Source organism: Homalodisca vitripennis, chromosome X (genome assembly GCF_021130785.1).
Source record: "Homalodisca vitripennis isolate AUS2020 chromosome X, UT_GWSS_2.1, whole genome shotgun sequence".
Taxonomy (NCBI): Eukaryota; Metazoa; Arthropoda; class Insecta; order Hemiptera; family Cicadellidae; genus Homalodisca; species Homalodisca vitripennis.
This window is the reverse complement of record NC_060215.1, coordinates 106180146-106205150: the sequence shown is the minus strand read 5'-3', so window position 1 is coordinate 106205150 and position 25005 is coordinate 106180146. Positions and strand designations below refer to the sequence as shown.

The 25005-nt window shown below is 30.4% G+C and overlaps 1 protein-coding gene across 4 annotated transcripts in view; it reads left to right on the top strand.

Annotated features, from left to right (window-relative positions):
- The first annotated feature begins 439 nt into the window (after positions 1 to 439).
- Positions 440 to 25005, top strand: part of LOC124369783 (UDP-glycosyltransferase UGT5-like) — a 60229-nt gene continuing 35663 nt past the window's right edge. Inside the window, exons 1-2 of one of the 4 annotated variants that reach the window (XM_046827875.1) lie at positions 440 to 546; positions 4640 to 4713. Coding sequence is in view for 1 of the 4 variants with exons in the window: in XM_046827870.1 (XP_046683826.1) it covers positions 22075 to 22081 (7 nt within the window). In the remaining 3 variants the exon portion in view is untranslated. Of the gene's footprint in view, positions 547 to 4639; positions 4714 to 5890; positions 5977 to 20859; positions 21014 to 22013; positions 22082 to 25005 lie in introns of those variants that run through there. The other 3 variants (XM_046827874.1, XM_046827876.1, XM_046827870.1) reach the window with 3 other exon arrangements.

The following is a 25005-nucleotide window of genomic DNA, read 5'->3' as shown; positions in this document are numbered from 1 at the left end:
GTGCCAATGTTTTAAAAACACTTTGTTTTAATTGTAAAGTAATTTACTACAAATAATATATATATATATATATATATATATATATATATATATATATATAAGTTATATATATATATATATATTAATAGATTACAAGAGATAATTATGTATGATGACAAAAGTTAAAATAAAACACATGGATTGAGTAGTAAATAACACAAAAACAACAATTATATATAATACAAATAAAATCAAGTATGGGCTAAAATTTTAGTTCACCAACATTACAGGACAAATAATAATTTTTTTATACAGGAGAATATGATTTTTAATTTTTTATGGTTTTGAGATTTTTTGCCATAATATTCTCCAGAATTTCCTCTTTATATTGATGTATAACTTAGGACATTTACTAAATCTTAAACATATGAAATAATTTTTAAAATTATGCTGATATATTTTTCAGGATTTTTCACTGACAGAAACTTTAGGACCAATACCAATAGGCAGAAGATCCAGACAACCCCTCCTATGCAGGTGGAGGACAATGAGTGATACAATTGAGCGGTGAGTAAAGCAGTTGTATCATAATTTTTGTTGATAAAATTTTTTTCAAGTTTGGAATTTATGATTTTTTGATGCTTTAGGTATCTTAAAGTATTAAAAAATGTTAACAAATTTTCAGGTTTATTACTGTAAATAGATCTAGTTGCTAGTTCTAGAGTCATGAGGATTTCATGACTCATGCTATAGTTATCTGGTTTTTACATTTAGTTTTGATGAAAACATTATAAACGTTCTAGAAAATGTACAATATGTTTGTATTTAATTTAGAGATTCTTTCAGTAGGAATATAAAAAAGTCCCATCTTTCCATCAAAGAAGAAATGTTTATTCCGCATATATTAGTGTACGATTTACACAATATAAATTTGGCATTTTGAGCGTATGGTCAGAATCTTCTTAATGGTATTTTTAACTATTTATAAATTATTTCAATTTTTATCTATTACAAGTGAGTTCTTTAATGTTGTTAATTTGACATTTTTGTTTACTTTTAATTAATTATTAACATTGCTGTCTTATACAAAATAGAAACGTACTATGCATTTGCATTCTATACACAAATTGAATACAGTAACACTTTTGAATCTGCAAACATATTCGGACTTCACTTTCCTTAATTAAGAGTAAATATAAATATTTCTTAATAGTTAGATTTTAAAATGTTTACTTTCTGTTTACATATTTATGCTTGTGTTTTTATTAAATATAAATAATTCGTAGTAAAATGTAGAGTTCCCTTTATTTTTCAGATTGGAATACATGATGTGTAACAGTAACATGTATAAATAGCACTATTTTATCATATCACCTTCCTGTTTGAACACAAGATAAGACACCAAGTGATTTTGAGTAGTTTTACTTTGAATTGATAAGGAAATTTTGTAACAGTATTAGAAACATATTATCTCTAGGAAAAGGACATAAATTTGAAGGATATATTTATTTATCATGAAATTACCAAGGACACTATTTAGTGCTAAAAATATACCTACCAAAATAAGTTAAAACAAGTATTCAAATTATGAAGTTATTTATATTAAACAGAACTTGTTCATAAATTCTCTCTAAATTTATTTTTAGTTCTTGTTTAGTATATCGTTTGCTTAACACAACATTAAAAAAACCAATCAATCAATCAATCAAAATCTTTATTACAATTTCTTTAAGAAATGTACATTCGTCAAGAGATACAAGTTTATATACAAAGAAAATAGGTCCTTCAAGTTTCGGTCTTGCTTCAGTCATCTTGTTTCAAAATATTCCTTCATTGAATAAAATGGTCGCTCCATCAGCCAGTCTTGCAGATGGCGTTTCAGTTGTTGGCCGTTGAGGATTTTCAGATTTGTTGGAAGTGAGTTGAAAACTTTCCGTCCGATATATGATGGTTTTCTGCTGTATTGTGTGGTGCGGTGCGGTGGAAGATGATAGTCTGCTGCTCTCCGTGTGTTGTAGGAGTGAATGTTTTCTCCTGTGGCAAGCTCTGCCTGGTCTGTGTAGACAACTACTGAGTAAATGTAAAGGGCAATGCCAGTCATAATCCTCAGTGATTTGAAGGCATCTCTACAACTCTCTGATGGAGTGAGGTTGGCGAGTGCTCTTATAGCTTTTTTCTGTTGCACCAGTATTCTGTCAAGGTTCTGTTGTGAAGTTCCTCCCCATATAATCAGGCCATATCTTATGTGTGATTCTACCAGCGCATGGTATGCTGCTTTTGCAGCCTCTTGTCCAGCTATCCACTTTATTCTTCTCACAACAAAAATTCCAGGTCCAAGTTTTTTGCTCAATGTATCAGCATGTTCAGTCCAGGAAAGATTGGTGTCTATTGTCATGCCCAATAATTTAGAATGATTTTCTACCAAGATGTTGGGAACTTCTGGGATCTGTTCATGTCTTCTACTGAAATTTAGCTGAGTGGTTTTTGATGGATTGATTGCCAAGTCATTTTGTAGACAGTATTGTAAAGCTTTTCCAGTTGATGTAGTGATTGTTGAGTGTAGTCCCAGCGCTGTGTCATGTTGAAGAAGAAGTGTAGTGTCATCTGCGTACATAATGGGGAGGATGTTGTTGTGGTTAATGAAGTCATTAAAGTCATTGGTAAACAGCACAAACAAGAAAGGACCCAAGACTGAACCCTGGGGCACCCCTCTAGTTATTGGCTGAGTTTGGGACCTAAAAGTACACGATTTATTATTTATGGTTCTATGGATTTCCACAATCTGGCTGCGATCTGCTAGATAGCTTGCCACCCAGTGCCTTGATTTGCCTTGGAAGCCTAGAATTGATAGTTTCTTCACAATCAAATCATGCCCTAAGCAATCGAATGCTTTGCTGTAGTCTAAAAGGATGGCTGAGACAAATTTATTATCTTCTAGTTGGTCTGTGATATGTTCTACTAAGCTTGTCATTGCAGTGATGGTGGATCTTCCCTTCAAGAATCCATGTTGGCAATTTGATAGCAGTTCTTGTTCTTGCAAGTGTTGTACCATCCTTTTTAGTGCAATTTTTTCTATAATTTTTGAGAAAGGAGAGATTAAAGAGATTGGTCGATAATTTTCAAGTTTGGTTTTTGATCCCTTCTTGTGCTTTGGGTAGACTTTTGAGAGTTTTAGTTTTGAAGGGAAGTGACCATTATCAAAGGATTTGTTAATTATTGTGACGAGTGGAGCTGCTAATTGGTTTGCATGGTTTGCACAATGCTTGACTGCCTTTGATGGGACTTCATCAATGCCACATGACAGTTTAGGTTTTAATGTCTGTATTACAGGCAGTACTTCATTATGTGTGGTGGGGGCCATGGTTAGTTGTGGGTTCTGTTGGATATTTGTGGTGGGCTGTGGTAGAACAGTATTAATTTGGAGAGCACTGCGATTTTGATTAAGAGTGATATCTGCTACCCGGCAGAAATAGCTGTTTAAGTGCTCTGCAATTGCCATCGGGCTGTCTTCTATTTTTCCATCAATTTCTAGCTGTCTAAGTGTGTCATCAGACTTTTTTTTCTGTTTTTCTCCACTGATGATGCTCCAGAGTGCCTTAGATTTATTGTCAGAGCTGGCTATGTGCTCATTTGCAGCTGCTCGCCTGAGTTCTCTAAGTTTTAGGTCATAAGTTTTCTTTTTTTGTTTCATTGTGTCCTTATCAAGTTCACTTCCTGTCAGTTCATATCTGTACAAGCACTTGAGGAAATCTTCTTTAAGTGTGTTTACTTCAGGGTCATATTGGAACTTGAGTTTTGGCTTCCCTCTAGGCCTTGATTTTGAGAGGGGACATGCAATGTCTAATGCTCTCCTTACAATGGCATGAAATGAGTTATATGCTTCTTCAGCATCTTGGACATTGTGTACACTGTCCCAGCTTTCTGTGATAAGCTCCATTTTTAGATTATCTAGGTTTCGCTTGCTGAAATTCCTCTTGAAGGAGTTTTCCTGTTTTTTAACTTTATTCCCTTCATACTGCACCTTGCAAAGTTGGCCGGTGTGGTCGGATAATCCGCTTTGTATGATACTGTAGCTAATATTGTCCTCAGGTACATTTGTGCAGATGCAGTCAATTGATGTTGCAGTGGTACTGGTCGTTCTTGTTGCTGGGAGTGGTAGACGCTTGATCCCAAATGTTGATAGTTCTTCTTCAAATAAGTTGTTATCTTGGTTTGCTGTCAATCTATTAAAATTAACGTCACCCATTACAATAATTTGTCTTGCATCTGCCCGAGATGTTGAAAGAATTGCTGACATGACCTCTATAGCTTGTTTGGTGTTTCCTCCTGGAGGTCGATAGAGGCCAAGTAGCTGGAAGGAGCATTGTTTAGTGCCAATTTTTACCATGGCTGCCTCACAGAGGAGTTCCATGGAGTGGTTTTTTATGTCTAGCATTTCTACACAGATATCTGCAGTTTCGTCAATGTAGGTGGCAACCCCTCCTAATTTGTGTTGTTCTCTGCAAAAGTCTGTTATTAATTTGTAGCCATTTCAACCAACATGTCTTTTGTGTCTGTGTATAAAAATATTGATAAATTGTAGATTTTGTGTTATTAATTTAAGTAAAGACTTAAGTAAAATGAGGTATAAAAAAAGTTTATTTTGGCAAACCAATTCTAGGTTTGTGTGCGAAGATGAGAGCAGTCAATGGATGCCAGGATAGGTGACCTGATACAGAAGAAGTGGGAAATGTGGTGAATATAATCTATAAATAAAATTTCTATATAAAGTATATATTGAAATAAATGTTTGCACAAATCTTGTAACCATTTTGTAGTTATATGTTACTAATTATTATCGTTGATGTACTGTACTTTGTGCACAGTTATTTCTATAAAATGATGTAAGAGTATTAAATTGTTACAACATTATTTTGTGTACAGTTATTTCTATAAAATGATGTAAGATTATTAAATTGTTACATTACTTAAAGTACAATATTTGAACAAATAAACAACCATTTGATTTTAATGTGTTGGTAATAATATAAAATAAAACTTTATGTTTCTAGTTTTATTTCAAGTTTTGAAACTGGACTATATTTAATAAGTTAATTCATTATTTATTAGATTTTTTAAAGTTTGCTTTGATGAAATGGAAAAAGAATTAATTGAAACAGTTTTTCATCAATTTTTATCACCAATAGACCGTATGGTATCTGTTTTGTTGCAAGTATTGGAATCAGAAAAAATTGGGAGTGCTGATCGGTCTAAGACGTCAGATTTTTGGCACATGTTAAAATCCTGTCTGTGATAGTACCATCGACCTTACAGTATATTGACTCTCCATATTTTATTTAGTATTTAATATATAATAAATAGTAAATATTATAATCAAAATTTTAGACTGTATTTGGAACATATGGATCATTCTGACATAACAATTTTTCTATAAAAAATGTTTAGTTCATGAACTTAAATCAGAGGAACCATAGTATGGGATGTTTGAGTTCATTGTGATTCATATATATAGTCCTACACAAGCATATGTATGAGTTTTTCTTTTTTTGATCAAATGCTTTTTGGTATGGGGGGCATTGTTATCTAGAATTTCTTTTTCTGATCACTATTTATATTTGTTTAATTAACTTATAGTTTTAATTAACGTGTAATTTTAAAATTCTCAATGATTGTAACATTCTTGTGACGAATAAAGCTGGTAAAAAATAAATAAATAAAAACATTTATCATCTACCACAATGTTACTGAATTAACCATGTTAATGTTTTTTGACTGTAGTAGTTTCACCATTTAATTGCAATGACACTATCTTTACTGGTGGAATATTTAAACTCTGAAAAAGGAAGAGATGACAAGTGGCGCTTAATAGAGAGGTGATATGTTCTAGTACAGGCCAGATTAGATAACAGGCCAGTGTACAAATATAGGAATATAGTAGAAAGATTCAGTATCTCACAGTTCTTAATGCCGATATTCTGGACTGCTATACTACACCAGTTAAGTACTTATGAGTTTTATTTTATTACCTAACGTTTTGATGAATGGGTCAGTGCTGTTTTCATCATTTCATATATTCTAACATAATTAAATATCCATTATCTTGTACATATATATATAAGTTATTTTTTAATGTGTGCATATTATTGAAGAAATCATGCTGTAACTCTAAGCACTCTGCCCTGATTGATACACATATTCTGAAAGAAATATGTATGTTGTCATTTTTTAAACTAGTTTAGTAATATTAATAGTTTTATTCGTCAATATTACAATCATTGTGAGTTTAAAAATTACACATTAATTAAAATTACAAACTAACTAAACAAATGTAAATTGTGATCAGAAAAAGAAATTCCAAAATGGACTACAATGCCCCCTAAATACCAAAAAACATTTGATCAAAAAATGAAAACTTATATGTCTGCCTGTGTAGGACCACTTGTCTGTGTATGTGTGTGAATCACATATATAATAAACCCAAAGATCCCATACTATGGTTTCTCTGATTTAAATTCGAGAACTAAGTAACATTTTTAGTTAAAAACTGTGTGTTATGTCAGAATAATCAATATATTTCAACAACAGCCTAAATTCAAATTCAAACTTTTTTATTCAAGAATAACCATTTGTTTACAAATTTGATAAATAACCAAAACAAATACTCTAGATATATGTATATATATATATATATATATATAATATATATATATATATATCTAGCAAGTACTTTTTGTGATTCAATGTTTATTGAAATTATATATATATATATATATATATATATATATATATATATGTATGTATGTATGAGCTAAGAATCTATGTACAGATGAAACTGACTTCCAAAATTATGTAATAACATTATCAAATTCATTAATTAACAGAGGATACCCTGCAAAATTGATTAACAGTGAAATAGCTAAACCTAAAATCACAAACCGTGTTTAAAGTGTTTTGGAAAAAGATGCCAAATTTCTAACTCAGTACCATCCTGGATTACACAGAGTAAATGGAATTATGAAGACCACCTACAAAATATTGGAACAATCTCCAGAAACAAAGGATCTTTTTAATAGACCTCCTAGAATTATTTTCAAAAGACCACCAAATTTGATAAATCTATTATTAGTTCATCCAAAATATATTAAAGATAAAGACAACAGTCAAAATTTCAATACACAAATGCCATCCATGCAATAAACCACGCTGTGGAATATGCAATATGATGCAATCCACAAACTGTTACAAAAGCTGCGTTACACAGAAAAAATATTCTATTGCAGAAGACATCACATTTAACAGTGAAAATATAGTCTATAAATTATCCTGTCAGCATTGCCCTAAAGACTAAATTGGTGAAACATCTACATCTCTTAGGCTGAGGATGAACAATCATCGTGCCGATGTTCGATATCAAAACTTACTTAGACCCGTATCTGTACACGCTGTCCAACACAATCAAACCTTTGAAAATTGTTTCTCTCTAATTGGCATCAAGAAGTTTCAAAATTATGAAAATAAAGAATACACAAAATTATTACTATGAAGATATGAGCAAGCAAACATAATGGCTCTTCAATCAAAATCACCAGTTGGATTAAATTTGAGACACAGCTAATTTAAATTTATTATTCAAACATTTAATCTATCTCTGTGTTTAGGAAAGGTTACATGTTTTCTTTTACTTGTTTCGGTACCGTATGTTTTTGTTGTTTGCAATGTTTTTAAAACCTTGATTCTTATATTTGTTTATATTTTATTTTACACAAGCTTTTGATAATTTTATTACAAAATATTAAGCATTCCAAGTTGAAGAAACATGTTTTGTTTTCTGTTATACCTATATATATATTATAATTATATATACCTATACATACATTTTTACATACATACATACATTTTACATACATACATTTTGTTGATACATTTTTTATATGTAACACATAATTTGATATATTTTTACAATTTGGTATATTATATTTACATACAAGGAAAAAAAAATAAGACATGAAACATCCGAGAAATATATAAAGAAAAATTTGATTTGAAAATTGAACATTGATAAAAGAATTCAGCTATCTTAAATATAATGACTGGATTGAGTATTACAATTTTGGTTATAATATTTACTATTTATCACATATTAAATACTAAATACAACAAAGCAAATAATATCTTTAGAATAATTCTTGTTCGAAAGTTATACAAAAATATTTAATTTTAGGTAAGGAAAGTTAACATAATGGAATAGTGTTTTTTAAATTATAGTCTGGGGAGAGATCATTCATAACTAATGATTCCATATCATAAAAAGATAAACGTTTTAAAATTAACAAATTGAACAGTTCAAGTTGTGGCATGTATCAGCTCAGTTTGTTGTTTTTAATGTATTTTATAAATTTAATTTTCAAAAATAGTTGATTTTTGATCTTGTAAAATGTTTTCACTATTACATTATGTGTTTGTTTAAGGTAATGCTTAAAATAGAATATGAAATTATCCACTCTTTTGTTTACACACTCTTGATGTGGAATGCCATGACAACAGTGTGATAAGATATAAATAAAATTAGATATTGACTATTGCATTGCTCGAGGTTCAAAAGATTGATCAAAATTTCAACAGTATAACAATAGTATTAATAGTTTTTGATGTGAGATAAACTGATAGTGAACAACTGAAGTTTGACACCCCTCACCCCTGACAGACTGACATTTTTGTTCTGGCTTCTAACACTTAATGATTCCATGGGTGAACTAATACTGTGCAGCCCAGTAGATAGCCTGAAATAAAACACATTTAACCTTTAAGTACCACTGGAAAGCAAGCACAGTCTTAACTTTGCAGTATGACAGGATATTTTTCACCGCATGGCACAAAACAATGCTCATGTATATATCGACCTTCACTGCTTCTCAGGTATGTCGACCCTCTGGTCATTATATTAATGGCTAGCAACAGTTCTGAGACACAATCTTTGCAGAGTACAATGGGCAGTGTAACCAATCCCAAATTTGTTCCTTTAAACTTGGTAGTTCAGTTTGTTACTTATCAGTAGTTATTGGATGCTGTAGGAGACCACAAAAGAGTGCAGTTGGTGGCAACCAATAGAATGGATAGGCTGTGTGACGTTCAAATCAAATCATTATTGCCAAACAACTTTTCAGTACAGGCATCCGTCATGTTTTTTATTAAAGATAGTTACAGTTATTGTACTAAAACTAAATAATAATACTAATACAACAGTTTTGACACTTGAATCCATTTTCTATAAAATGCAAAAAATAATACATGTTGCAGTAACATTGGTAAAAGCAAAATAATAATAATAAAAAAAAAACAATTAACCAGTAACAATCAACAAATAACAATTAAAAACTTAATGTAAACAGGTTTCCTCCGGAGTATAAACAGTTTTCCATTAGTTTATTTTAATATATCTTTTAAATTAATGAAGAGGAAGTTCTTTTATTTCTTTAGGCATAAAGTTAAAAACTGTAATGCTGTTACCATAAAAACTTGAGTACGACTTGTTATATGGACAAAAATTATTAATTAATTTGAAATGATTTCTGGTTTTATGACTGTAAATTTAAATAATCCTTCATATTGTGTGTATTTTACTTCACAAGTGTCAAACACTGTAATACATAAAAAGAAAAAAAAACTGTTGGAATTCTATACTTTAAAAATAGTGGTGACTGGCTCTAGGCATAATTCACAAAGCTTTTTTCTGCAGCATAAATATGTGTGACACTGATAAGTGATGCCCCAATACAATAGTACAGTTTGACTGTATTGCAACCCCCAAAAGATTACTGCGGCAGACTCATGGCCCTGTTTAAAGGAAAATTATGCGTTTTGAGTAAAAAAAAAAAAACATATTTAGTTTAATTTGTTGGTTGTACAACAATTTTCCACAGTTTCTCTTTTGATTTTGTAAGTATGATTAAAAAATTGTTATGTATCGAATTCAAAGCAATGTCATCTGCAAAAAGGTAGCAGGAAGTATTCGGGCAATTAAGATTTTATGGCAGATCATTTATATCAATTATGAATAAAAGAGGTCCCAAAACGGATCTTTGTGGAACACTGTTTCTTACCAAGGGCTAAGTTGAGAATTCTTCATTAAAAAATACGATTGTTTCCTGCCTTTGAGCGAAGATGAAAAAATCAACATGTTATTTTGTCAAATCCATAAAATTTCAGCTTAGAAACTAAAATGCTATGATTTACTGTATCTAAAGCTTTTGTCAAATAATAAAATGTAGATTTCAACTGGTTTTTGTTTTCAAGAGATGAATAGCAGTCCTTACGAAAACTTACTACAACACCAAATTGCAGTGATGAGAAAAGTTTTTTGTTTCAAAATATTCTGTCAGCCGCCAATGAACAAAATATTACAATACTAATGAACATATATGTGTCAGATATATGGGGCAGTGGCTTTCAAAAGACTATACTTAGAAATTTTAAGAATATTAGAAAAAGTCCCTCATGCAAACGTGAATTAAAAATATGCTGTAGAACCTACCAATTTCAAAAACACAAAGTTTGACTATTTTGGAATTTAAATTATTTATATCTAAAACTATTACTATTGATAAGTTAAAAAATAACTGAATAAACTTCCTCAACAGAAACGTGTCTTAGCTGAAACTGAATGTTTTTGCTGGGAAATATACTCAGAAAATCAGAATAATTATGTGACAAATTACAACTATTAACATTATTTGTAATCTTATCTATACTATCTTCAAAAGAGTTAATACTATTACTACTGAGATCATGAGTACCTAATTTTTGTATTTTACAAACACTATTTTGAACAGTTTTAAAAATGCAGAATTAATAAGATTCCAGGAGGTCATAACCTTATTAGGAGCATTTTAAATGTTGCTCTTGTAGTCAAGTTTTGCATTACACAATGCAGTTTTGTAACTTTTATAATATTCATGGATTTCTGTATTACTGGTGTGCATAAACAAGAAATAATTATTGTTCTTCTTCTTCTTCATTGACTCTAGTTCAGAATTGAACGATTTTTATCCTTAATCTAATTATTTATTCTACTCTTAGTGTGATAAAATATAAAAACATATTTAAAAATGTCAAAAGTTTATTATTTGAGTCTTGCTGGATGTACATTAAACCAAGTATTATATTTTAACAATAAGTGAGCAACCGATGAATCATTAATTAATCTTACAGGTATTTTTGCATTGCTGTTAATGTTGTTATAATTGTTTTTTTTTTGTTTTTTGTTTTAATTTTTACTGTTGAAAGTACAGAAAAATGGCAAGATAGATATTCTTTCAAGATGGAACAATACAATAATCCTTATGAATAGATGTTACAAAATTGTCTATACAACTAAGTGAATGCCTGCTTCTCTAGTATCAAGTTTCATATCAAAGCCTGCTATTAAGCTACACATATTTCTAGTTAAAGCATCTGCCTGATTCCTAAAGTTAATATTAAATTACCACACAACACATCAACTACCTCCTGGCAAGGTGTGTTACGTGTTGTACTATACAACCCTCAAACTAACATTGATTTGTATTGAAATATTGATATAAAGGTAAAAGCTGTACGAAAAAATAAAGTATTTAATGCTACAACAGTTTGGTATATTATATTTTGATTACGTTTATAGTTTAACAAATGTTATTACAAAATAACCAAAAAACATAAAAAACATATAAATCATCTTAATTAAAGTGGTACAGTTAGTTAGTATACTTGTTTATGTACCATACGATACAATAATCTTTCCATATGAGATTATTTTAGCCTGAATTATAAAAGTATTAAAATAATTACTAAATATTATATTCAACTAATCTGTCACACTGTGTTGCTTAAATTTGTACCAGTTTATATGTATTTAAAGATGTAAATGATCAATTTTATATTTTTGAGTGGTTCTCAAACAGTGTTTTAGCTAGAGGGAGGACATTGGAATAAAAGAAACTTTAATAAAAAAATTAATTTTTAAAACAATACAAATTCAAAAGGTCTTTTAGTCTCTTTCTGTTTGTCATCGTCTTCATAATCTTATAAACAAAAATAAATCGGTAGATGTGTTGCTAAGCGCTAATCTCAAAAACGGCTAGGCTAATTCAGCAAATTTTATTTACAATATTCGAAGGAGTCTGATGAAAGTTTTTACAGTGAGAAAAATCGGAAAAGTTCCCTGGAATATTTTATAATTTGGATTAATAATTGTAATATGTACAAAACACAATCCAAATTTAACTAACAGTAAACAGTGGTTGAAACATTTGTTTACTTTTAAATTTTTGAAAATACTAAGTACACAGTGCTTGATCAGTAGTATTATGTAGGTTGCAAAGACAAAGTTATTACCTAATTTTTAATACAGATTTTACCAGTGACCAATTTAAAGTATGTAATGCAATGGACATACTATTTAAATGTTATTATAAAACCCACCTTAATTGACAAAGCTGTGAATGTTTATACTTAAAGTACTCGAAGCTGGCTTGTCCCTTTGACATAGTGTATGATATTTTCTACGTATTTGTATGAGTATTCTATTCTATTTCTTGTACTGGAAAAGCGACCAAAGTAGTCTTTTTAAGCTTTTATACGTATATATTTTCTTGATCAGGGTAGCAAATCTAATTAAAATATATCACCAGAAATATCATAGCCTGGAAATAGATGCTTTTCATATAAGTTAGCTTCTGAAACCTATAAACATATATTTTCTTGATCTGTATAACAACGTAAACTCAAATTTGGAACCGTAAATAAATTGGAAAAGAAGTGAATTTAAATGGCTGGAATAGACACATTTGACCGTAATCTTACATAAGTTTGTATACTTTCTTCATCCAATTAAAAAGACAAACCCAACTATGGCGCTTGAAGTACCTTACATTGGAAGCAGATTGCAAGGGTCAGTAGTACATGTTTTATGACAGAAGTAAAGCATGAAAACCAACATATGTATATATTTTCTTTGTAAAGACAAGGGAAAATTAACTGTGGCACCATATTACTCAGTATGAACGGTGGGAATAGACACTTTTAGACCTTTTGTTGATAGCAAGGTATAGATAAGATAGATGTATGTCTTTTTACTCCTTCGTACATATATATTTTCTTTATTATGATAATGAGGCAAACTCAACTTAAACACTGGAGATATCTTAGACCACAATTAGGTTTAAAGGGCCAGAAATCGACACTTTTGACTGAAATAGGTTTCTGAGACCTTTGTTTGTATACTCGTATATTTCCTTGATTCGGGGTACTAGGGTAGGGACTCAACGATAGCCGTTGAAAATGTAGGTACAAAATATTACATCATAAATGCTTTCACGTAGCGGGTTATTTCTTGTAGCAAATATAATAATAATTATTAAGTACTTCTGGATTATTTACAAACTGATTTAGAAGCAGCATGATGTAGCTGCGGCTCTGAATGATCATGTATGTCACTCACCCAGTCTGACATTCTATTGATGAGCACTTTTTTCCTGACTGGATAAATAGCGTCAGATGGAAAATTGAGTGTAGTCTCCAGTAGAATGAATTGCCACATGGCTGCCTAGTTGGCCTTTTTACAAATCCCAAAATAAATTTTCCACAGCTGTAATCAGTGAAAATAAAAAATAATGAGGAAGTTCAATTTATATTTAATCAAATATGCTCAGATAAGTATAATAATCTTAATACTCCTAGACAGCAATCATAACAATAATTAATTTTTATGAAACTTTTCGTGCAGTAATAAAAATAAAAATATATTAGTAGTGGTTTATTTCTTCCCAATAATTTTTACAATGGATATTAAATGTTTTATTATCATTATTCTAAATACCATCAGTATTCAGAGATTTATATTTTATTTTGTCCTAAATAGTTCAATCTCTACTTACTTACTCAGTTAGTCACTTTTAATAGTAGTCTAATACAGTGACCATATAAGTGACAGGTAACTGGGAGTGGCAGACGTCAAATTAGCGACATCTGCTGTTAGCAACCTTACTGTAAGGTCATAGATCTGGTTAGTGCAGAAACTTGTTACAAGAAGACTGCTACTGTCAATTGCCATACTGAAGTTAGAGAAAATTCTAATTCAAATATCAATACTTTAAATTTATTTGTAAGTTATGTATTAGTAACAATTTCTGAATGTGAAGTAAAATATTATTGTTTTGCTCAAGAAGTCTTTCTAAATTCTTATATCTGTTAATTTTAGTTATAAATTTACACAACAAACATGTGCATGTGTTGATTGAAAAAGTAAGTAATAATTATCTATCAGTTAGCTATATGAATTCAATTTAAAACAATAATTTGTGTAGAAATCGTTGTTTACTTTACAATTAAAATTGTTTAGCACGTACTTGAAAATGTTAAACTACAGCCTTGTATTTATATATTAATTTCTTTAACCACGCACGTAAATAAAATTGTATCTTTAAAATTAATTGACTTATAATCTCAAAGTTTTTTTATATTGGTTCAAAAGCATTCTTTAAATACATGATTTTTGAAATAAATATCCCAAAGTTTAAAATTTAAAAAGTATTGGAACTGGGTAACTCTCTGATAACTGCTTGGAATCTCAACATTAGTATATTTTACTACTATATAGATAACAAGCATCTGTAATATTTGAATGACATGTGTGTATATATATTTTTATTTTTTATTTATTTTTTTTTATTTAATATCTTTATTTATATTTTGCACATGAGTACAATAAATAGCGTCACTAAAAATAAGTTACTATAATAGTTATGAGTAAAATCATAATATTGTATAAAATTCTTCAAATGAATAAAATGCCTTTTGAATTAAATACTTTTTTAACATTGATTTGAACTTCTTTATGTCTCGAACACTTGATATTATTTTTGGAATTGATTTTAAAAATTTTATTCCAGCATAAGAAGTTTTTTTTTTATAATACTCCAAATTATGCTTAGGTAATACTAATTCCTTCTTATTTCTAGTGTTATATGTATGATTTTCACAGTGACTCTTGAAACTGGACTGATGAGTCTTAACATACATCACACATTCTAAAATGTAAAGGCTATGCACTGTTAAAATATTTAGTTCAGTGAAATGATTTTTAACTGATTCTTCCTTATCAATTTTTAACATTATTCGCAGCGCTTTTTTTTGCAAGATAAGAATTTTATTAAAATTTTGATTTGTGGTTCCTCCATACACACCTATTCCATATGCAATATGGGATTGAATGTGGGCATGAAAGACCATCTTTAAAGCTGATAAGCTGCATAAATAAGACAGTCTTTTAATAGCATATATTCCAGAATTGATACGATTTATCACCTGTTCAATATGCAAATCCCAGCTAAGGTTGTTGTCTATGATTAGTCCTAGAAATTTTGTATTGCGAACTTGACCCAAACAGGAATCATTTAATAAGATATTGGGACTTGAGTGTTTTCTACTTTGTTTGGTACTGAAAGAAATAAAGTTAGTTTTCTCCGTATTTAGAACTAATTTGTTGTCAATGAAAAATGTTTGTAATTTTGAAAGTTCCAAATACACAGTTATTTCTAATTCAGCTTCTGTTTTGGCAGAAATGATTAAGTTTGAGTCATCTGCAAATAAACAGAGCTGGTTTTTGTTATTTTCAAGAATACTAAGGCACTTTGGCATTTCCCTTATGTAACAAATAAATAATAAAGGACCCAAAATAGATCCTTGAGGTACTCCATTTCTTACTATTTGGATGTTAGATTGAAATTTTTGTAATTTGTTATTTTCTATGTGAGATATCTCAACATACTGTTTTCTATTGGAAAGATATGTTTCAAACCATCTTAGATGGATGTTATTGATTCCTAAATTTTTCAATTTCTCGAGTAAAATGTCATGAGATATGCTATCAAAAGCTTTTGACAGATCCATGAATATTCCTGTTACATTTTCGTTTTTGTCAACTGATTCTATTACAGATTCAGTGAACTCTACCAATGCTGTTATAGTAGATTTATTTTTTCGAAATCCATGTTGTGCCTTGTCATAAAGATCATTTACCTCTAGATGTTTGACTAACCTATGATACATGGTTCTTTCAAAAATTTTTGAGATTGATGGTAAAATTGAAATTGGACGATAATTTTGAATATCTGTTGCTGAGCCTTTTTTGAAGACTGGGATAACCTTTGAAACTTTTAATTTGTCAGGAAATATGCCTGTAATGAGAGAAGAATTTATTAAATGCAATAATGGTTTACTTAAGGAATGTTTGACAAATTTTATCAATTTCACTGGAACTCCATCATATCCACTAGACGATTTATTTTTGAGAGAGTCAAAAATTTGTATCAATTCTGTTTCAGTCAAGGGCGGGCATTGAAATTTTAATAAAGTGTTACCAGGTTTGTGATTGTCACATTTGTCATATTTTGGCTGTACTGAAGATAGATCCTTTAACAGTGCATCTGTCACATTTATAAAATAATCATTAAAGGAGATTGCAATAAGAGATGGATCACTAATAGATGATTCTTTAGTTTTTAGTACAAGATTGCCTTCACATTTACTTTTATTCTTTTTTGTTTCTTTATTTATAATTTGCCATGTTGTTTTACTAATATTTTCTGTTTTTGATTTTGGTATCAAAATAATTTTTCTTACATTTAGTTAGTTTTGAATTGTATTGTTTAACTTTATTCTTAACTTCATTTTTTAAATTATCAGATTTTGTAAGCCTTGACAATTTACTAAGACAAATTATTTCATTTTTTTCATCCTTTAAATCTTGTGTAATCCAAGTGTGCTTTTTATTTTCTTTTTTAATTTGTGTAAGTGGAAAACAAAGATTAAAATAGTATCTGAAGATACTGTCAAAACAATCATATTTTTCATTGACTGTTGAGTAAAAGACTGGGAGCCAATCTTCTTTTTCCAATAAAGATTTAAAAAGTACCATATTATTTAATGAAAATTGTCTTCCAACAAAAGTTAATGTTTTCCCAGTTTTTATTTGGGTTTGCAGAAGTTCGAGCATTTGTGCATCATGGTCAGATAAGGCTGTTATAATTCCTGAGACTTTAACTTCATTTCTATTAATATTTGTCAAAAAATTATCTATACAGGATTTACATGTTGGTGTCACTCTAGTAGGAAAATCAATTAAGAAACTCATTCCATGGCGATTTAAAATGTTCTTAAGTTCCTTTGTCTCTTTAGATTCATTTAACATGTTAATGTTAAAATCTCCTGTAATGATTAAATATTTGTCTTTTGCTACAAGAAATTCTATAAGAGAGTCTAATCTATCTAAAAATTCGCTATTGTTAAATTGAGGTGTTCTATAAACTCCTGCTAATATAAAACTATACTTTTCTATCTTAAATTTAGCTAAACAACATTCAAATAATTTGTCCTGACAAAGTTCAACAACAGTTGGAAAAACCAGCTGCCTCCCCCTTAAACCCTCCTTTGAGAGAATTGCTACACCTCCTCCCGAAGTTGTAGTACGAGAATATTCTGATATTAAAATATAATTTTCTATGTTAAAGCGTTCAAGTTTGATTTTTGACATATTGTGTTCTGTTAACACAATTATTTGAGGGTCTAATTCGGATAGTGTTATTTCTAAAGATTCAACACGAATCTGTAAATCCCTAATATTTTGGTAAAAAATTTTTATGCTTTTATTTTTATATTTTTTATTTAATTTATTTAAGTGGGGCTTTGGATCCGAGTTATTGGGGAGTTTAAAGGCAAGGCATCCGGTCTCACATTTCTGTTTTGCTTTAAAATTCTTACATTTTCATCAACTTTGGAGCATGAGATATTTGAAATTTTACAAGAGTTAAAGGAATAGTTACTATCTGAAACAGTTCTAGTCGTAGTTGGTAAAGGTGGAAATTCATTCAGTGAAGTCGTCACAAGGGATATATCACATTCCTGAGGCGTCACCAGTCCAGTGTTTGCATCTGCTCCATTTCGATCTCCATTTGCAGAATGCAGGGATGTTGGTTGAACTGCTTCAGCCATCTCTAAGTTGGGATTGGTCTCCATTTGTTTTAACAGATGAGCAGAAATTGCAGTATGCAGACTTTGTTTGAAATCAATGAAAGAGAGTCCATTTCTTAATGGTCGCTTTGAGTTTTCATTAAAAATTATAATCTGCACAGAGGCTCCTGTGCGTTGCTGGAAATCAACAATATTAGCTGCAAAGTGTTCTGTTGAAATATTATCCCGGACACAACCCATGGGGGAGCAAATTAAATACTTTAAATTTTTTATTTTAAAGTCCTCTGTGAAATGCTTAAAGGCTGTGTCGTAATCAGAAACAATTGGCTTTTTATAAAAGTCTGATTTAGTAATCAACCCGTACACATTCACTCCATCAATACTTTTTTGGTGGGTTAAATAGTTGGTAAGGAGAGTGGTCGGTTTACCGAACTGTTTACAGAAGACGGTTGCTACCCCAGCACTCATATGCCGTTTATGACTGAAGTCTCTTGAAATGCAGTGGGCAAATGCTAGATGCTCATTATTTTTATTTTTATTAATTATCTTTCTCATATTGGATTCAATTATATTTATGTCACCATTCACCAGTATTTCTGTGTTATCTTTAACGTTTTGTAATTCTTGTGTGATATTGTTGTGGTCTACCGGTAGAAATGTTTCGTTTTCATATACAGAAGTTTTGCTCAGAGAGTTGATTATCGTATAAGATAGTTTCTTTTTGCCTTGGTAATTTAGGTGTAGACCATGACGAGTGAAGTGATGTCTTTTAAGGTCCTCCAAGTCAATGATGCTTATCTTTTTCATTCTTACTGCAACTTCTCTGATGTAGTTGTTAGCTAAATCTATTTCATGATGTGTTCGATCAGTGGGATTTGTATCATAACGATTTGGGATTGTTGTTATGTATACAGTTCTTTCTTTACTTAGACACTGCAAATTTTTTTCTAAATTTAAGTAAATTTCTTTTGTTGACTTTTTAAGTACATTATTAGTCCCTGCAATTATCACTAGGGGACGGTGAAGAGCTCTTTCAGCCTGTCTATACACTTTCTGGGTTGTAGCCCCAGGCATAACAAGACCACTTACTCTTATCCTTCCCTTGCTAAGGGCACCGATTAATTCAGGAAGGCCCCTTCCGTGGCTGTCTGAATAGAACTCAACATCCATTATTTCTTTACCATCTTCATTCCTTCTACCTTTAATATTTTGTTTCATGTTACATTTACAATTTTGGTTATTTACATTTAGGTTGGAGTCAGCTATGTGGTTTGCAGAAGCATCGACAATGGAGCTCGCCGAAGCTGGGTACTCACTAGGAGCCAGGTTAGGGGTAGGAGTGGGTACTTGATACATCATTTCAGCAACTGTATCAGACCTGAGTGCAATAAAGTTATTATTATGCAGCAGGAAAGCTAGTTGTGCTCGCTTAGTTATAATATCACCTGCTTTAATGTCTGGCCAGAAATCACCTTCATTATTTTTTATTTCATGGATTCTACCCTGATTTATAAGTTGGATGAGTATGTCCCCAAATATCAACATATATATACCACAGTCCACTCCATTGTTTTGTTGCGGTACTGCTACTTTGTGTATTGGTGTGGTTTCTTCCAATCCCAGGTGCTTAGATATGTTTTTTACAAACTGTTCTGCATGTGGAAAATTATAATCCCCAATTGAGTCAAAGTAAAAAAAGCCGTTATGTTCTCTTTCATACATCAACAGACTCCAGTGAGAACCCCCTACTTCATCATTTACAGGTGAGTCACTAATTGGGAAGAAAATGAATGACCTATTTCTAATTTGAAGAGGCTCCACAAAAATATCAGTGTCATTTAGACATTTGACAGCTTGTGTTACTACAGGATTCATCAACAGTATTTCCTGTTTAACTACTTTAGATGTGAGCATATTATAGTACACCTCGATAGAGTCATCGGTAATATATTTTGATTCTATTATAGACATGCAGATTGAGAGCTTATTTGAAGTATTTGTTTCCATGTTTTGAACTGAATATAACGTTTGAGTTTTTACATCTTGATATTTAGCGGTTTTATTTTTAGCTGTAAATAAATTACTAATTGGAGTTTCCCTGGGCGTCGGTTGTGTAAGCGGCAAATCTAAAGTGTTTTCCCGTAGGGGAGAAACAGTACTATTATTTAGTGAACTATTATTTAGTGAACATCTATTATGTTGTTTTTTCTGCTTGATTTTCCAATCGGCTTCGATTTCTTTAAGTGCTAATGCATAAATTCCATTTTTCATCTTTTTTTCCTGTGAAATTTTATGTTTTTGTTCTACATAGCTTGACAATTCGCTCAATCTACATATTCCTTTATCTTTAGAACCATAAAACACTACACTAAAAATAAAAGAATTTCCTTTTTTTTCTACATTTTCAACCACTGCTGGCCATGCAGCATGCCCTTTTAACTTGGCTATTACAAGGTCACCCGACTGATATTTCAAATTTTCCATTTAGTTTTTTAAGTAGGATTTAAATACTCAGTGAGGGCTTTGCCTTTTATATAGATATAAAATTTGTCACTATAGAAACATTTTTTATATCCGTGTTTATTTAATATTTTACTAAGTACTTTTCCAATATAGCTGTATCAATAGATCAGTAACCCACAAATTAAGACAGGTTCCATGATTGAAGGTAGTGACAAGCAATTGTAGCTGACCTTGAGCTAGTATAGTCTGCCAGTTATCACTGGAGCTACATGTAGACAGACCAGGTAAACAGCTACAGCTGACTGACAACTCAAGTTAACCTTTGCTTAATGGCAGATATTACAAACTGCCTGTTACTACTGGTGTCATATCAGTAGTCCACTTCCTGTCAATTTTAATTCAGTTTATTAATCATTATTTTATCTTTTTCCCAAATTAGTTTGTAACTGATAAATTTAATTTAAATGATGAGTGTTCCAATTCAATTCCAAACTGTGGACTCTCCTAAAATATTATAAATTACTATTAAAATATTGTTTACAACCATGTGGTTTTATCTTCTAGAATTGTAAGTAATATATTTCCAATTAAATTTATTATATAGTTTATGATAAATTAGAACTTGATTTATAGGTAGAGATTTTATACTTATGTCAAGCTTTTAATCCACTTTGAATAATTAAAAAACTTATTACAAACATAAAATTTGAATAAACTGTCACATTCACTGTTTACTGTCACTCAAGTCTGTTTACTATCTTCTATCTGATATATATATATATATATATAGGTTTTTTATGTAATTAAAATTATTTATATTAGACAGAGTGTTCTATAACTAATATTTTAGAGATTGGTTTAGGGCACTAAAACAAGAAAAGAATCAAGTTTAATACACACCAAAAAATGTTTTATTTTCTGTTTGTCTATATGTATGTGTTTTATAAAAAATACTTCTTTTTAAAATAGGTTTAAACTAAAGCATTGAAATTTGATATACATATTGTGAACCGATAACCGATTTTTTGTTTATGAAAATTTATCATGTTCTCTTCCACTAGAATATGTTGAATTAAATTACCTCATATATTTTCAACACAGCAATTAATGCAGTTTAATTTAACCTCCAAAACGTTTTCCTAAACACTTCTATTGGTTGATGATTGTGTAGATAAAATTTTTGTACACCTTCTATACTTATAGAAGTATTACCATTGCACTTTCCATGAACAATAGCTATGTTTTTTTTGCGAAGTGAAGTAAAAAGATTTATCTTGCTAGCTTTTTCAATTCACATATAGAATAGTAGTACCAAAAATAAAAATTAATTTCCTAGCAAATAAAATTATTCACAACCAAAATATTTGTAACCAATGTGCTGAACATTACATTAAAGTACAATGTATAGATAACTGCTAACACAATCCCTGCCCCAGATGAAAACTCTGGCTCACCCACTAATTTATCTATGAGAGATAACCATTAGAAACCAGTTGCACCCAAACCAGTTTTTGTCTCTCACAATGAAAGAGATCAAAATGCATCCCATCACTGGTCACAGTTTGGTTTTTGTGAGGAGAAGTTCATCACCAAATCTTCTTAGTTAGCTCTGCTTATTTATCTTAATTCATGATAGGTGTGTTGTTTCATGGTTTAATTTTTGAGTTCAGTTCTAGTTTCTTATAAACATAATTTTTTTCTTCAATTTATATATTTCCTTTCATAAAATTATATAATTTGTTGGGAAATTGTTAAATAAAGTGAGTTTTCAATAATTAATTGAAGAATGTTATCTTTAGTGTGTGTATGTTTTAATACAATATTTTAGTTAGTAACAGGATTCTTTTAATTTCATATACTGAAAATTTAAACTTAAATTAAGAAATATTGTGTACTATTTTACATTTGTTTTTATTAATATGTGTAATTGAGTTTTTGATAATGGAAACATTGTTGGTTGTTGTTCATTGCAATTCTGTAGTACTTTCTTCTGATCTAAGAAAACTGTTAACATTTGAAGAAGATGCATACCAATGTTTGGTATTCTCTTGTGTAGATACTGTTTTCTAACATAACATTACAGCAGACAGACCAGTTCAGGAATACAGATTCAAGATTCTTTATTTGTCATTAGATAACAATTTTGTCACAATAGACTTTGCCAACACAGAATTTGAATAGAAGTAGTAGAACAGAGAAAAATTAAAGTGGAATAGAAGTAGCATTAAACTTTATCAGCCAAGGAAATCCAGAGTTGTTAACTAGAGAGTAAATGCTGTACTTACTGATATTCAGATGGCACCACTAGGCTGTTATGGTTTAAACAAGTGATATACTACATAATATTACCCTTATCAGTCCAGGTTATTCAGTCAGTGTTCTAAACTAGAGAGAAAATAATGCCCATATTCATGTATTCACATCGCACCACTAGGTTGTTACAGGTTAAATGAATAGTAAAATTTAACTAAATAAGACACTATTCTAATGTACTAGTTTTTTATTGATAGAGCAGAACAGAAATAACATAGCCAGTGTATATTATTCAAAAGAATGTTTCAAATTGATTTTTTGTGCTCAATATTTAAAACTGTTAATAAATTATAAGAATATTTCCGTATAACTAAACAGCAGAATTAAACAAGTGTGTACACTGTGATTATAATCAAAGAATAACATTATTTTGGTATAATTAAATAATAATATTAAAAATAGCATTGAGTAGATAGAGAAGCAAATAAACAATAACAATAAATAAATAATAACAAAAGAACTGATGATAGCAATAAATAAGTAATAGCAATAAATATGAGTATTTAAACACTAGAACAGTTGTGTCTAATATAATAATACTTGAAATGATTCCTATCTTATTATTTTCAGTCAGCTGTGCTTAATTTGATTCCTGTCTGTGGCCAGAATTGGTCCATTATGCATGTTGGCATTGTTGTCATCTTAGTAGATTGTTTTGTTATATACTTGATTTCTTTATAACTATTTCAACTCTCTGCTTTGAGACTATGTATAGAACATAATTTAAACTAACAATACTCTGATATTCAAACAAAAAACAAAGCTATTTTTATAATGGACTGTAATAAAAATATAGTAGTGTCTAATTAGATCCCGCTGGACATAGGGCTCGTCCAGTGTTATGGCACTGTGTTCAGTCACTCAATAAGCATCTCCTGAAAGTGAGGGTGTACTAGTTCTGTGACATAACCGTATCTATCCACTGAATAAGAACCCCCCTTCCCAGTGTGATCTTACAGCTCTGGGTATTACTTATGCTAGGGGGTACTAAGGAAGCTCTCCCTAAATAGGGCTGGTCAGAATCGGAACAACCTGCCACAATTTGTGCTGAAGAGAAGGAATAAATACTGATTTTCTAACTTCACCCGATTGTTTTAGTGGTATTACAAGCCTTCAGCTGGGTTTATACTGACAAGATAGTGCATAAGTTTTCTATTTGAAAGTTGGTGTCAATGCATGCTTTGTGATATAATACGAACACTATAAATTTGATCTCTGATGTTTGGTTTTTAGTTTGTTAAGCTAAAAATTGATGATTTTAGAACAAAAATTATCGATCAATATTTTTAACTCTTTGATACTCTCCCATTTTGAACATCTCCAAAACTAGTGCTGCTGGCTATTAATTTATTTCATAAGGAAAATTATTTTATGGATTTAGAAAAAAAACTAGGTTGTGTGGTATTTAGTAGAATGGCATACCTCATAGATACTATGTACCAGCTGGAAAACAAGTTATCAAAAGAGATGGACTTGCCAATACAACTAGATTTTTGAGGAACAAGACCAGAAAAAAGAAAAAGCTATCTGCAGATATGCAAATGAAATGCTACAAATAAAGGAAACAATAAAACAGTTAAACACAGAAATTAAAAATAATAACTTTTAAAAAACCAAAGACAGTACAACTAATAAAAATGCAGAATAGCAAACCAATCACACTGAAACACTAAACAGCTCTTTGTCCCTCCCCCTACAAAGTGCACAGTTAAACATCCAGCAAGATAAAGTGGAACAACAAATGAAATTACTACAAAACCAATTTAAAAATCAAAAAGAAAAAAGAAAAAAAAGAAAAACTGAACTCATTAGGGAGAGTTAGACAAACCCTGACTAAAAATAATGAACAAAATATTAATATGGAGAGCCAGACAAAGTCCTAAAAAACTTATAAGTTCGATAAGCACATTAACAAACCTTGCTGCTTCAATCACAAAGAACAATGTTAATAAAATGAGAAAGGGTAATATATTTATTGTATCGCTGCTAGTTGCAAAAAGCAAAGCACAAATACACATAATGAAAGTCCCATCCTCTCTAGCACCAGAAGTTAAAATGACACAACCAGTAAATCTTCATTTGGACTGCAAAAAAAGCTTACCTCTAACATCCAAAAATAAAAGACGAGCCAGAAGGGTTATATGTGCTATCCCTCAAGAAATACTTTTATAAGGACTATGAAACCTTCTTTAACAAAAACATTAGCTTGTACAAAGAGCTGATAAAAAAGTATCGGTCCTATAATAG